The 15436-nt window shown below is 40.1% G+C and overlaps 2 protein-coding genes across 2 annotated transcripts in view; both read left to right on the top strand.

Moving 5' to 3' along the window:
* Positions 1–4983, top strand: part of LOC127529235 (NACHT, LRR and PYD domains-containing protein 12-like) — a 36259-nt gene extending 31276 nt beyond the window's left edge. Inside the window, exons 9-10 of the mRNA XM_051932270.1 lie at positions 266–439; positions 4752–4983. Of these exons, the coding sequence (XP_051788230.1) occupies positions 266–439; positions 4752–4983 (406 nt within the window). The remainder of the gene's footprint in view (positions 1–265; positions 440–4751) is intronic.
* The window catches only part of LOC114665934 (NACHT, LRR and PYD domains-containing protein 3-like), a 578897-nt gene that overhangs the window by 77413 nt on the left and 486048 nt on the right, over positions 1–15436 (top strand). The gene's annotated exons all lie outside the window — the stretch shown is intronic.

Raw genomic sequence — 15436 nt, 5'->3', positions numbered from 1 at the left:
CAGATTTTTCAAATGTGACTTTGCAGTGATAAAATTATAGAAAGTTATCAACATGTCAAAAAAATTAACTGTAAAGAAACAAACTCCTCATACAATCAGGAAATCAGATTCCTCCTCCTAAAACCTAAGTCCTCTCAATGTAAGTCATTATTGAAATGTCGCCACTTCATTGTGGCACTCTTTAGATGTTTTTCAAACAAGATAGCGCTGTTTCAGGGTCCTTATTGCATCCATGTTTTCTTTCCCTCTCTCCTCATGTTTACAGGTTGTGGTCTTGTGGTCTCACTTCTGGATGTTGTGAGGTTCTCTCATTAGCTCTTTCTGCTGAACACTCACGCCTAACTGAGCTGGATTTGAGGAAAAATATACTGAAGGATTTAGGAGTGCAGTCTCTTTGTAAAGGACTAAGAAGCCCAAACTGCAAATTAGAGAAACTGAGGTAAGTAAATTCTGTGTGTGTGTGTGTGTTTGTGGTTGAATTATCAGTTTCTGTCATGTGATCTCTCACTCTATCCTAGCCATAGGAATAAGGAAATTGGAGGTGTATATGTAGCCTTCAAACCACTGAGGTTCATCCCATAAACCAGTATTTGCATTTAATGCTAAGTTGGGGATATCTAGATGTGGTTCATCTTGGCAGCCTAAAGGTTTTTCAACTGGAGTTTAACCCTAGGCCCGCTTACCTTTCAGTGAAAACCCTTCATTGACATCCTGCTCATCTTTGAACTTCACCTCTAGATGTTAACGTGATAGAGCCTTCTCCCATTTGTTTAAGCACTCAGCTTAGAAAAGCACTTGATTTTTAAAGCATACAAAATAAAATAAGCTAAATCAGCTGCTTTCTAGTTAAGTAGTAGCTATTTATATTTCTAAGCAAACAAATGAACGAACAAATCTTGATAGCACGCTTGCTATCTGTACAATTAAAGAGATTCTCTTGTCTCATTCTCTTCAGTCTTCTCATGAAGGAAGCAATTCTTGCCTGACACATTTAGAGTCTATTTGTTGACACTTAAAATAAAATCCTTTTCACCTACAAGTTTTTTTCTATACATACAACAACCCCAGTGTCCATTTTACCATCCTGATCATTTTTTTAACCAGCCACTTCATTTGATGACCATTTCACGTCATGTTGAAGTAATCCTAATAGATATTAGAATACATTACAAATTATTTTATGATTGCATTGGTCTTATCAACACATAACAGGGCACTCAGAACTGCAGGTTGTGATATATACTGCAATTTATACATATTGTGGCAGGTAAGGTCCCCAGCCGGGAGCCCTGGAAGGTCCACAAGAGGGACAATACCTCCCCTGGGCCATGAGAGGGCAGCCACCCTGGTCTGCATGGGGGCCACCAGAACAAAGCTTGGAAGCTCATCCCTGTTGGGGCCCGTGGCCACCCCCAGGGGGTGCCCGGATGATTATGGAACCCTGGATGCCATCACTTCCACCACACTTGGAAGTGCTGCCGGAAGGGACACCCGGAGTGCTTCCAGGTGCTCATGCGGCACTTCCTCCACACCAGGAAGTGCCACCGGAAGATCGTCACAGAGCATCTGGAGCACATCTGGGTACTGCATAAAAGTGGCCGCCTCACTCCAGTAAACAAGCCGGAGTCAGGACCAGGAAGAGGCGGCAGAAGGATTCAAGAAGAAAGAAAGAAAGAAAGAAAGAAAGAAAGAAAGAAAGAAAGAAAGAAAGAAAGAAAGAAAGAAAGAAAGAAAGAAAGAAAGAAAGAAAGAAAGAAGAGGCTGAGTTGGCTGATTAAGGCATTGTGGTGTTGTTGTTTGTAATAAATGTGCGTGTTTTGGACATTCAGTGTATGTCTGTCTGTGTCTGGGGGCTGTCCTTCCACAATATATTTAGGTCTATTGTGTGTGTTTTTGTTCTAAGAGTTCTATTTTTGAGGTTAATTTTTAAACGTGATTCATTCCGACCAAATTTTATTTCATCCTCATGTTTTTTTCTGTTTATGTGACCTGTTTTGGATGCATCACAAGACTGAGATCATTATGAGGATGATGTCATTGAAGCGATGCTATAAATATTGCTTTTTGATAAGCAGAAGAAATTTAATGAGGCTTATCATGAGAAAACACATGGTCAGGATGTAGCTAAAAGTCAAAAACCAAGAGATCACTTATACCAACAGCAACAAAACCAAGATATTGATAATTCAAAGATCAAATTCAAAAACCAAAGCACCCACATAGGGCTTGAATTTTAGCCACAAAAGACATGTAAGTTTTATTTGAGAACTTGGATAGAGAAGTGGCGCTACTGGTGACATTTAAACCTGGCACAAATTAGAGTTAGGCTCGTAACCTCCGTAGCCCTGTCCACCAACCTCAATGGCATAGGACACAAAATGGCAACAGCACACAATCAACAAAATGGTGAAAGAAATGGTCCAAAATAAAATTACAAAATTTAAATTAAGCACGGTCCTGTAAGCCTGATAGGAATGATGGATTTCTTGACCTAAAAAAACTCTAAACAAGACATTCATTTGACATAATTGTGCCTAACAAAAGGAACAACAAATTATCAAAATAGACATGTCATAACAAGCAGTTTCATTATGCGTTAACCTTTGTTGGACAAACACCATTTTCAAAAATCTGTTAGCTTTATTTGATATTTTCTGCATTTTTCTTTAAATTTCCATAATTTTCCTGAGGTGTTGTGCCCCATTTCGGGTCTATGCAGCCTAAAAAGCCTGCCTTTTGAGTTTGGGGCCAGGCTGCCTTGGGTAAGACCCAAACCTATTATATCATTGGTCTAGCTTTAGTTAAGTTGAGTGGCCTGCACACCCTTTTTGCCACTTTTGTGTTGCTGAATTCACAAAATTTCCCCCTGTACAAATAGGAAATCTTTGGTGGAGATGTGGATTTTCAAATCAGAAAAACATACTAACTCACATTCTGTTTTGTATATTGTATTTTAGATGTGCTTCACAGTGGCTGTAAACGATGGTGCCCAAACTTTTGAATTAACACAAAAATATTTACTTTGACTTGCAATCTTAGGACACTGTAAAAGGTCTATGATTTCTTGTTTGCTTTTTGTCCAAGAATTCTTGCTTCACATTTTGAGTCTTCTTTGATTGGTGTTCTAGTTTTTTTGATATTCATACCCATCCCTATTTTTATGACCACATTTGTTTCTGCTCCTACCCAATCCTGTTATTCTTCAATCTATAATTTTTGCCCTAATGTGAGCACAATTTACTATCTTTGAGATGCCACTCATCTGCAGACCTGATTGTGTGAGAAAAAACAAAGATCTCACAAGTGTCTCCATATATATAGATGATGACCCATTGACCATACTGTAGGCAAGTAGCATGGATATTTAACCAAATATGTGTCACTACATGAAGCCATTGTAGCGATCTGAAAAGAGGAGTGACATGTGCCTGCTTCAGCTGGTTAAACACAAGATGTGCCACTGCATTTTGAATTATCTCCAGTGGCTTTGCAACACATGCCAGTACTGCTGCCAGCAGAGAGTTGCAGTAGTCCTGACCTTTCAAGACCAAAGCCTGGAACAAAATTTGTGCTGCATACTCCATCAGATGCTGTTTGATCTCGTTGATGTTGTATAGAGTGAATCTGCAAGGCCAAGAGATAGTTACAATGTGGTAATTGAAGATAGCTGGTCATCTTTCACCACCCCAAGACTGCATACATACTTGGCAGGTATTAGCGATGACCCACTGAGCTGAACAGAGATAGGGTGCTGAATAGATGGACAAGATGGAATAACAAGGTCAGTCTTTACCCAGCTGACCTGGAGATGGTGCTCCTTCATCCATGCTGCAATATCAGTGAAACATGTATAGATTCTAGTTGATGCCATCTGGTTGTATGAAGGTAACAACAAGTTCAGCTAAATTGATAGGAGAAGCCATGGGACAGGACGATAGGGCCTCATGAGGACGGGTAAAGAGAGAAGAGGAGAGGACCCAGCATCGAACTATGGGGCACTTCTGTGTTTATCTGGTGCACTCTTGACATAACCCCTCACCATTACACTTGGTAGGATCTGCCCAAGAGGCAGGACTTAAACCACCCGAGGACAGTTCCAGTGATGCCAGTGTTGTAGAGGGTGGCAAGGATTGTTGACAAATTCAGAGGAGAAATCTATCAGAATGAGGACAGATGACATATTTTATAGCTCTAGTCAGTCATAATGTGCCAAAAACAGTGAGGAGAGCCATCTTGGTAGAATGGCCGGTTTTGAAGCCTGACTGATTAGAATCAAGCAGGCTGTTCTGTAAAAGGAAGAGTGGCATACAGGCGGGGCCCTTGCCCAGCCAGGACACCTCCACCCTGGAAGGACTGAGGGAGGGAACGTATCCAGAGCATTACCTCCCCCAGAGCACTAGGTGGTAGCCCCCCTGGGTTGCAGCGGTGCCTCAGACTCGGGCTTTGTCTACAATAATTAACTAGCAAACATTGATGCATAATTTCCTCAAATGTTGAGTCCCTGATTCACCCAAATCTAACTGTCCCACTGCCTGCAGTATGCATCATTATTGGGGGCGTAGTTCCTCCAATGGGAGAGTCTTATAATTTGTTACTCATGTTGGGGTGCAGCCAGATTTCACCTGCACAGTCAGGACCGTTTCAAGGAATTCACACCTGGAAATGGTCCTGATTTACCAAATCAGTGCTTCTTCCTATTTGTACGCATGTAACTCATTCCATCTTCACTTCCCCTCTGCTCATACCTACAGGCTGACGTCATGCGGTCTCACGTCTGAATGTTGTGAGGACCTTTCTGAGGCTTTTTCTGAAGAATGCTCACGCCTGACTGAGGTGGGCTTGGCTGGAAATCAACTGGATGATTCAGGATTCACTCGGCTTTGGAAGGGGCTGAAAAATGCAAATAGTACATTGAAAAGGCTGAGGTCAGAATATTTTCTGGGTTATATTTTTTATAAGTATTTAGACATCTACATGTTTTGAATGTTTTCAAAAACCAAAACTGGTTTCCATAAAGCTGGGTGTAAATAAAATGTGATTGTCAATTGAAGAATTACACTGGGCATAGAGGAAGTGTTGGGGCATGAACAGGGTCACCCCTATCAATATTTACAAAGACCTTTAACAGAAACAGGCACGTCCAAAAAAGCAACATGAAAATGTAGGTTAACTAAAAATTAAACAAGAATCTTCTTTAGTCTTCTCTCGGGTGCATCAGTTTCAGGTAGGAGCTCCAGTCATCACCAGAGTGCCAGGAGCATTTCACTTTTATAACGAAAGTAACCACAGGGGGAAGAGTCAGTTTCTCACTGTGGACAGTTTCTCAGGGCTGTGAGAGAAAAGTGAGATATTACCATCAGCTACTACGCCCCCTCATGTCCCGATGTGGTAATGAATCTTAAATGTAATTGAAATAGAAACTCTTCCTCTGGTAGACAGTTACATGTCTAATGACTACATGAATGAAAACTCGGAAAATAAAAACAGAGCAAAAACTCTTTAACATAATTTTCTCAAAACCACTTAAGAGTATGTAAAGCACTGATGCCAACAACTGCTTTATTATTTATTGTCTACTGTTGTGTTTTGTGTGTTCTTCACATAATGTTGAATTCATTGTCTGTTGCGAGGGTTAGACTACAGTCATTAGTAGGACATACAAATAAAAAATTTTCTGTAACACAAGGCAATAAACTTGAACCTCATCTTGAAGATGAACTTGGTAATGCTTTTTTAACATTTAGTATGTTTTGTAAGGGACCTTTTTGTATTTTTTTCTGCAAAATGTTAGTTCAAATTGATAGGCCGAAAAAAGTGTTACTTCTCCAGTGTCTCAATATCCTTGCTATGCTGTTCTGCAACCCCTTGTGTTGTCAAATCTGTTTTTATTACTTTTCTAAACTTGTTTCTTGCACTGAGAAGTCTCACAGTCTCAAATGCAATGCAAGAATTAAACTTGGACTGAATGCACATGGCACACTCACCTCAACACTCATTCATGGTGGGCCAGTTTAGATTTGCTCGTATGAAAAAGTATTTGGTCCATTCCTAATATTCCTTGTTTTCATCTCTTTTACAAAATGAATGATCTCAGACTTTACACAATATACAATATTAGGGAGCACTCAAAATTAAATTATCACTTATTTTATTCAAGAAACAAAGTAATCCAACACCACTCTGTGCAAAGACATAACACTAGAACAATAAAGATTAGGTGTACCTTATGTATTTTGGCCTGCTGATCACAACATTGACATTAAATGAGCTCCTATCACATACTATTTTGTTGCGGTTTTGGTGATTTCTTCCATATTATAAGTATAGATATACAGTACAACAACTACAACTGGAACATCTATGATGATCTGAAAGTAATGTCACTGCTACTAGGAATGCAGCTTGGATAATCCATGTACTGCTGTTTCATTTACAAAAGCATCAGCTATGTAGAGTCTCTTAAGAAAGAACTGGCCATTCCATGAGCATCAGACAAAAAAGTGTGGCACATAAACCACTTCTCAACAAAACAAAGATGTCTTTGCCTAATCTTCATGTAAGACTTGACCTGATAAAAAAAATCTCCTGAAAGTAATAAATAAATTATATGATGTTTCCATGAACAACTGATGCCACAATTAAGGAAGGTGTTGTTAGTCCAGAAATCAGACACATCATCAATGGCAAGCAGTTCAAAGATCTGTTAGTGGGACCAGAGAACATCACTTAAAGGACATTCAAGGATGTTGTTGAGCCTTTTTTTGGCAGCTACAGAACACCAAGCTATATCTAGCTGGTTAGCAACATGCTTCAAGCATCCAAAACCATGAAATCCAACATTTCGCTAAACATTCATTTTCTACATTCACATTTGGAATTCACTCCCTGGTAGTGTAACTTACAAACGAGGTGAACGGTTTTATGAGTACATTAAGACAATGGACAAGTGGTTTCAGGGCAAGTGAAATCCATCCATGCTGGCTGACTGAAACAAGAAGAATCAGATGTGAAGTACAAAAGAAAATCAACAACTAAGCGTGTAGCTCAATTGACTAATGTGATCTACCAGCATCCTGAAGTGATTCAATAAAAGTTAATTTCATGTTTCTCCAGATTCCTATGTGAAACAGTCAATCTGAAATTATATTTGTCTTTAACTAGTGGCTACCTATTGTAGTCACTACCAAAGATTTTTTAGGAAGCAACATGTTTGAAAAAAATTCTTGTCTGGAGTATTTGTGCCCATAGTTTAAATATTTGGTTGCAGAACCTTTAGCAGAAGTAATCACAGCTAAATGTTTCCTATAATTTGTTATCCATCTTTTACATTTCTGTTGAGGAATTTTATCCCCCTCTTCTTTGTAGAGCTGTTTATATTCAGAAACAATGGTAGGGTTGAGAGCATGAAGTGCTCGTTTGAGGTCCTGTCCCAGCATCTGTATTGGGTTCAAGTCAGGACTTTGACTAGGCCACTCCAAAACTGTAATACTGTGCCTTCTGAGCCATTTAGTTCAAGACTTGTTTTGATGTTTTGGCTCATTGTCCTACTGCATCCCCACACAATCACTCCACCATCCCCATGTTTTATTATAAGTCTAATATTTTTACTGTTAGACATAGTGGGCACTGTGTCCTCCAAACGGTTCTACATTTTACACATTTTTCCATTAAACATTATTCTTACAGGCTTGGAGATCATCAAGGTGTTGCTTTACAGATGCGACAAGCATTAGTGTTATTCTTGGATAGCAGCAGTTTCCACCTTTCTAGTTTCCCATGAATCCAATTATTACTCTGTCTGTTTCTTACTGTGGAGTCATGAACACTGACCTTACCTATACTTTGTTTGGATGTTCTTCTGTGATCCTTTGTGGCTTTTTGGAGGTGTTTTTCTCTGCGTTGTTGGGGTAATTTTGGCGGGCTGAGCTCCCTGGGATGACTTCACACCATTCCAAATGTTCTCCTTTTGGAGATAATTATTTTTGCTGTAGTGCAGTAGAGTTCCATAACCTTAGGAATTGCTTTGTGGCCCATTCTTGATAAGAAAATTTAAACAACTCTTCCGGAATCTCCTTTGAATGAGGTACAGTGTTCTTGTAGTGCATAATGGAAGGTAAAGATGGACTGGCATCCTGGACAGAGTTAATGGATCAACCGCCTGGGTGGATGGGCATCATAACTGGAAGGATCAGTGTCCCCTTTCCTGTTCAGGAGGCCATGATAACAGATGGACAATGGGAGGCTGCCCCTTCGGGACATATGTTCTCCTAATAGTCTAGGCAGCAGCATCCCATTTATGATATTACCATTTGAACATGGGAAATGTAATCTTGACAGGTAGCCTTGTTGAGGGTCTTCCATACTGCTGGAGAGAGCTGTGAGGATTGAAACTCCATTGTTCTAAAGGTCTAGTCAGACCTGATAGGGTCTTTAAAAGGAGTCTCCCATCTCAGCCAAGTGAGTCAGTGTCAGGAGAAGAGTGAGTGGAGGCAGAGGAAAAGAGAGGTTTATAGTTTGTGATGGTTTTTGTGTCAGTAGCCTGAGTAAAGGTATGTTTGTTAAATAACAATAGTGTATTTGAACCCAGAACTCACATCTGTGTAGCAGTGATCAGGGGCTGAGACTTGTGATATTGCCTAGTGTCCACAAGTGAGTACTTCACTCTCAAAGTCAGGGTCAGTCTGTGCTGAGGTTCAGATTCACAGGTCAGCCAAGTCGAATTGTCATTTAACTTTGGTCAGCTGTGTGAGTGACTGAGTAACTAGGGGCACAATAACATTTTCACACGGGCAATGCTGGCATTGGATCACTTTATTACCGGTACTTCAGTATATTAATTAGAAATTTAGAAATGGTGTTACATGTTTATTCTGGTTCCCTTTATATTGTATTTCACTTTGTCTAAAGATCTGCAAATGCATAAAGACAGAAGATATTAGGAAGGGGGAAAAATGCTTTTTCACTGCACTGTGCGCTAAAAGCTTAAGAGCCTGGACATTGAGAATGGAGTTTTATATATTTAAATTGAGTTCAAAAGTTTTTTTTTTAATTATTATTAAGGGCAAAGTCTATGCTATATTTCATAACAAGTGGTTCAGAGACTTTGTAGAACCTAACCCCATTAAAAAAATGGAAAAAATGCCCACATACTTTGTATTTTGTACTATTGGCTACCAACAGAAATATGTTGGATTCCATAATGCTACACATAAATTATATGAATATCTGCCTGACATGTGCACAAAAGAGTAAAAAGCCATAACAGAAAAAGGTTTTAAAATTATAATGAAAAAATCCCAACTTTTTCCTCTTCTTCTTACACATGTCATATGAACACCACTGTCTTCCAACACAATTTAAGCAGCAAAATGCTCAAAAAGATAAGTTCACTAAGTTAAGAATGCCTGTCCATTGAGAAAGATATACCAGTATAAAACAGAATAAAAAACTAAAATATGACATTTTGTACAATTTACTTTGTAGGGTCCCCTGACAGGAAGTAGGAATAAGACATCCCATAGTGACTTCTTAAGAGATCTTCTCGACTCTCTCAGTCATTCATTTTATCACTTTTTCCATGTCTCTTTAAAGTTTTTATCTTTTAAAATAACTAAACAATTAAAATGTATAACAAATTGAATCTAAGTTACTTTCCTACCAAAAATAGGCACCCCTGAGCACATATAGATAGATAGATAGATAGATAGATAGATAGATAGATAGATAGATAGATAGATAGATAGATAGATAGATAGATAGATAGATAGATAGATAGATAGATAGATAGATAGATAGTGTGACCAATACACCTCCCAAACCTTAGACGAAAGCCCAAACACACTTCATGCTCAAATAAAGGGTTTGTATTGAGCCCCAACACCTTCTCCACAAAAATAACAAGAAAAAAACAACCTGGGAACTGCTTCTGGTCTCTTTTCTGTGTTGACCAGAGTGCTTCCTGGTTGTGCAGTAACCAAGGCAGTCCTCCCTCAGCAGCACCCTCTGGCAGTCTCCAAAGACCCACACCAGGTTGTAGTTCTGGACTCCATGTCCCATGCAACCCTTCAGGTGTCCTAATTGGGTTTAGCCCCAACAAACACTGCCACCTGCTATGTGGGGTAACGGCCTGCTCCTGGTATGCCCATTCTCCCGGTCCTTCCATTATTGCCTCCTGGCTGGGTATGAAACCTTCCATTATCCCAGGATGGATGCCTGTCCTCCCTTCTGGGCACCCACAATAGATAGAAGTTATTGAACTGATTCCTACTCTGCCTAGAAAACTCTTCTTGAATTACACTAAAATAAAATCTCTTCCTGATTCAATTAAATATTCTGATCTTTTCAGACCTCATTATGAACAGATTGAATTGGTCACAACACAAAATGCTCAAAAATGAGATAATAAGGCTAGATGCAATTTACAAGTTTTTAAGAAAAGAAACCCAGGTATTTCTTTCTAATAAGTGAACTTTGCATCTCAAAATTCTGTCCATGCTAAGATCCAGTGCTCTAGTAAGATAGATGTGATCTTTGCAGACATGAGTTGTATTGACCCCAGTATCCTCAAAGGCACTCATACAGTATGCCTGCAAAGAATTCTAAGAACAAGTTAAGTTCTATCTATCTATCTAAGAAGATGATGTCATAGCAGTTGGTCACAGAGAAAGTGTGTAAATTGAAAGTAAGAACCTAATGAGATTGTTACTCACATTTTTATTTCTTCTACAGGTTTTGTTAATGTGTTATCATTAAACGATGACAGGAAGTCACTAGTAGTGGTGATGATCAGATCTGAAAAGCTGGCAGGACACAAGACAAACCAATTTTGGTGATCAAACTCACCTCCTATTGATGCTGCATGCTTTCACATCCTGCTCTCACTGAATTTACAAAAAAATAAAAATAAATAAATAATAATAATTGAACTGTTTTCTACTTTTTGAGGTGCCTGATTAAATGAAAAAAATGTAAAACACCAGATTCATGGCAGCAAATGATCCTCCAACAGTCTCTTAAAAACATCTGAAAATCTTTGAAAATTCTTACTGCAGAGAATAAAAAATATAAATTCAGTCAATAATTAGCTGCAAAGAAAAAAACTTCAGTCAGTTGCAATTCACCACAGTACAGTCCAGTCACCCTGTTACAACACTGGAGGCTTTACAAGAAAACATTTCTATTTTTAAAAGAAAGCCATTTAAACAACACCATTTGATTCTATTGGCTTCAGAACTGAACCAGAGATGTGTGCCAATCTTATCTTACAATAAAAAGCCTTTGGGGTCTGTCATTTTCAGCACCTTGTGTATGTTCAATCCCCTGTGTATGAAAACAACGGTGTATGAATTTATTTATTTTGAATTTCTAATAAAATAATTTTGGCAAATGCTTCCTTGTCTGTCAGACATCATATCCTGCTGGCAAAGATGCTTCATTATTTGCACCTCTGCTTTCCTCAGTAAGTCACTTTGCCTGAGAAACATCAAATCGAACATTGGGTATATATGAACAGCTGTCTTTGTGTGTTAGGATTTATAAGCCATTTCAGTAGGGGTTTTTAATATCTGCAAATAAAAAGAAAAACTTATTTGTTTACATTTTATTAAATCAGTTTCTTAGTGTCAGAGATAATAAACATGGCACAGGAAACCATTTAGTTATTGTACATGAAAGATAAAGGCTGTAACAATTAATGACACATAACTGAGGCAAGTATCCATAAAAATAAAATTACAGAGAAAATGACCAAGAGATAAAATAAAGAAGGGAGCAGACAAAAACCAAAACTAAAACAACAGGCAATGGTCTAGATAGTTCCCAGAAGGAAATTCCATCCTGTCTTGGGGTCTGTACTGAATGCCTTCTCCCATCAGCAGTAGAATTTATACCTTGGAGACCTGAAAGAGTCAATTTCTCTCACTGGACATCTTCTCTGTGTTGTGGTGGGAATAACAAACAATAATGTTAATGCCAATGCCCCCTATCAACCCCCAGTGGTATTACATAGTTGTGATGACTCCTGAGAATGGCCCACAAACATACATGCATGACAATAGATGTACACATGCTATGGTCTGATTAGGCACTAGAATTGCTAAAAAGGATAAAAAGTTTTAAATTTAAATTTAAAGAAGAGAAAACTTCTGACTTGGCTGTCACAGTCCCAGTAAGGCACTATGCAGACGTATTGCTGTTAGTATATAGGGGCCCTCGTCGTGTTTCTTGACACACTTCCTCTCAATAATTCATTAGCTGAAGGTCCTGAGTGTTAGTGTTGCAGAGAGGATGTGCAGCATTATTCATAATGACACTCAGTTTTATTTTCATTCTCTCCTTCGATACAACCTCAAAGGAGTCCAAAGTCCATCATATAACTGGACCTAACCCTTTAATTAGTTTGTTGATTCATTGGGTGTCTCTTGAAGTGATATTACCAGCCCAGCACACTACAGTGTTGAAAATCCAACTGGCCATCACAGAGTTGTAGAAGATATGAAAGATGTCACTACTCACAATAAAGTAACACAGTTTGGTGTGGCAGAGGAGCCTGCTCTGGCCTTTCTTATATAATTCCTCTGTGTTCCGAGACCAGTCCAACCTGTCTTTAATATGGACCCCCAAGTACTTATAGGAGTGGACCACCTCTATATCCACTCCTTAAATAGTGATTGGACATAGAGGGTCTTTGGTTTTGTCAATTTTAAGGTGCAATTTTCCTTGCACCAATAAACAAAGTTCTCCACCTGACTCTTCTCCTCTCTCTCATCTCTTTATCAATTCACCCCATAAGTGCAGAATCATCTGAGAATTTCTGCAAGTGACTTGACCTGGTGTTATTTTTATAGTCTGAGGTGTACAGAGTGAAGGGTGAAAGAGACAGGACTGTTCCTTGTGGTGCTCCTGTGTTGCTCACATCGCATCAGAGACACAGTCCTTGAGTCTCACAAACTGCAGTCTGCCTCACAGACAGTCCATTGTCCAGGATACCATTAGCTCATCCACCTGCATATCTCTGAGTTTACCCCTTAACAGGGATGTCTGGATGGTATTGAAGGAGAAATACAAAAAAAAACCCTCACAGTGCTGCCAGCTTTGTTCAGGTGAGAATAAGCCTTGTGGAGCAGACAGATAATTGCATCCTCCACTGCAGTCTGTGTTGGATAGGCAAACTGCAGTGGGTCCAGGTGGTCTACAGCAAGAGGACTCATGTAGTCCAGAACCAGTCTCTCAAAGGTCTTCATGATGTTAGAGGTGACACTGGGCTGTAGTCATTCTGTGAAGAGGCGCTTTGTGGTAAAGTGAGGTCCGCAACTGATTGGAATTTTAAATAAATAATCGCCACACTCGTGTCTTGGTAGTAGGGGACATGGACTACTACCTAGTGTGGCAAGAGCAATTCCCGATGTGATCCGGGAGCAGGCAGCCCTACACTAAGTGCACAGGTGTAGGATGCTCCGTGACCCTAATTGCTACTGGGAGTTGCTAAGCGACACAGCTGTGCCACATCCCCATTTTAAAAGGGAAGCACAGTGCGAGAAAGGGGTCAACAGATGATAGAGAGAATGGAGGTTAAGGAAATGGAAGGAGGCAGGAAGAGCCAGAGTGGGAGTGAACAAGCCAGAGGGAACAGGCTCAAGGGAGAGAAGGCAGGCAGCTGGGAGAAGAGCCCCTGGGAAGGAGTATGTAGCCGACACTCATGGGCAGTTGGAAGTAGTCTCTCCCACTGAGCTGTTTTGAGGAGCGGGAGTTACCGGGAATGTGGACAGCTCGTTGTGGGAGGCTGGGAAGGAGGAAGAGGCTTGGGAGGAGAGCCCTAGCATGTGCACCATGGCCATTGGGGACCCAAGTTTTGGTCCGGATGAGGGAGCCTTCCCATAGCTTTGTGATGGCAGGCAACCGGACCATTTGGAAGGTCAGTGCAACTGTCGGTAGGGTGACTCCTCTGCTGCAAGGCCTGTATGGGATAAGCAGAGGAGCTGCCAGTTAGAAGGAATACACAGGGTTTATTTTTAAAAAACGGGACAGCTTCCTGCTCGTTTTAAAGAAGATTTGTTTTGATTTTATCCTCCACGTTTTGCACCTGTTTTTATTGGATTTATTTATTGAATATTTTTATGCACTGCATTTTTGAATACTTGTTTTGGATTGTTTTTAATTAAAGCACTGCTCACCTTTGCACCTTCTCCTTGCTTCATGTGGTGTCCTCATTTGTACAGCTCATCCCACTCAGGAAGTTTTTCTCTACACAAAGAACCACAGACACTTGGAATAAACTACCAAGTAGTGTGGAAGACAATGAGACTTTAGGGACTTTCAAAACTCGACTTAATGTTTATTTGGAAGAAATAAGTGGATAGGACTGGCGAGATTTTTTGGGGCTGAATAGCCTGTTCTCATCTAGATTGTTCTAATGTTAATGACTATCAATGGTGTCGGGTTCTAGAGGCTACCAAATGAAAAGAGGAAGAATGGAGCCAGACCAGCACCATCATATGCCTGCCTTCTTTGAAATAGGAACAATGCAGGATGTTTTTCACAGCAACATCACTTCCTGAAGTCTTAGGGACAGACTGAATAGGTGACAGAGGACACCACAAAATTGATCAGCACAGGCCTTAAGAACTCAAGGACTGACTCCATCTTTGCAGCAAGGATATCCAGGAAGATAAAACTGTAGATAGAAAAGTTCTCAATGTCATATCACTCCTTACATTTTGTTATATGCCAGTTGTGAAAGCTCTACAATTATTATGTTAGGCTTAAGTGGCTGAATGTATAATGCACATTGTTCCAGAGCTAATCGTGTTCTTTAATTTATTCTTACATTTGGTTTCGTCCGTTTATAGGAGATGGACGTCTGAAGCAGAGCTCCGCTAGCAGCGGCTTTATTTTCCCACGTATTTCATATTATTTAGAGGTATCCTGCATTTAACCCGACCAAGGAACTTCCACTACAATATACAAGCATGAGTAACAAGAAGAAAAGTCAGAAAGAACCGGAAAAGAAATTTAAAGCTGTATCAAAGTCTGGACAGACTTCCGGCCCGAGTGCAAGTGCAAGGTATGGCCTCACGGGGACTGACCTGGAACAGGCAGACGAATGCGCTGATTTCCTGGGACCCCGCTCCATTGTATCGTCTCCAGTCGAGAGTGAAAATGGGAGCGAAGGTGCAAGTGATACAGGTCGCGATGGATCGCCGATTTCTGAGGATCATTCGAGACTAGAAAAGGCCCTGCAGGATGTGCTCTCATCTACTCATCGTGAGCCTGCAGCATCTGCTGTAACAGGAACTGCATTTCCACTCGCGGAGCACGAAAGCCGAAGCGAACTGTCCGAACTGAAAGAGATGATCGCTACACTGGCCACTGCCATGGTTACGGCCATGAATGAGCTTAAGAAAGATAACAAGAATGATCTTAAGAAGGTGACCATTGA

The sequence above is a fragment of the Erpetoichthys calabaricus genome, chromosome 1 (assembly GCF_900747795.2).
Source record: "Erpetoichthys calabaricus chromosome 1, fErpCal1.3, whole genome shotgun sequence".
NCBI lineage: Eukaryota > Metazoa > Chordata > Cladistia > Polypteriformes > Polypteridae > Erpetoichthys > Erpetoichthys calabaricus.
The sequence above is the reverse complement of the archived record's forward strand: the minus strand, read 5'-3'. Positions and strand labels throughout refer to the sequence as shown.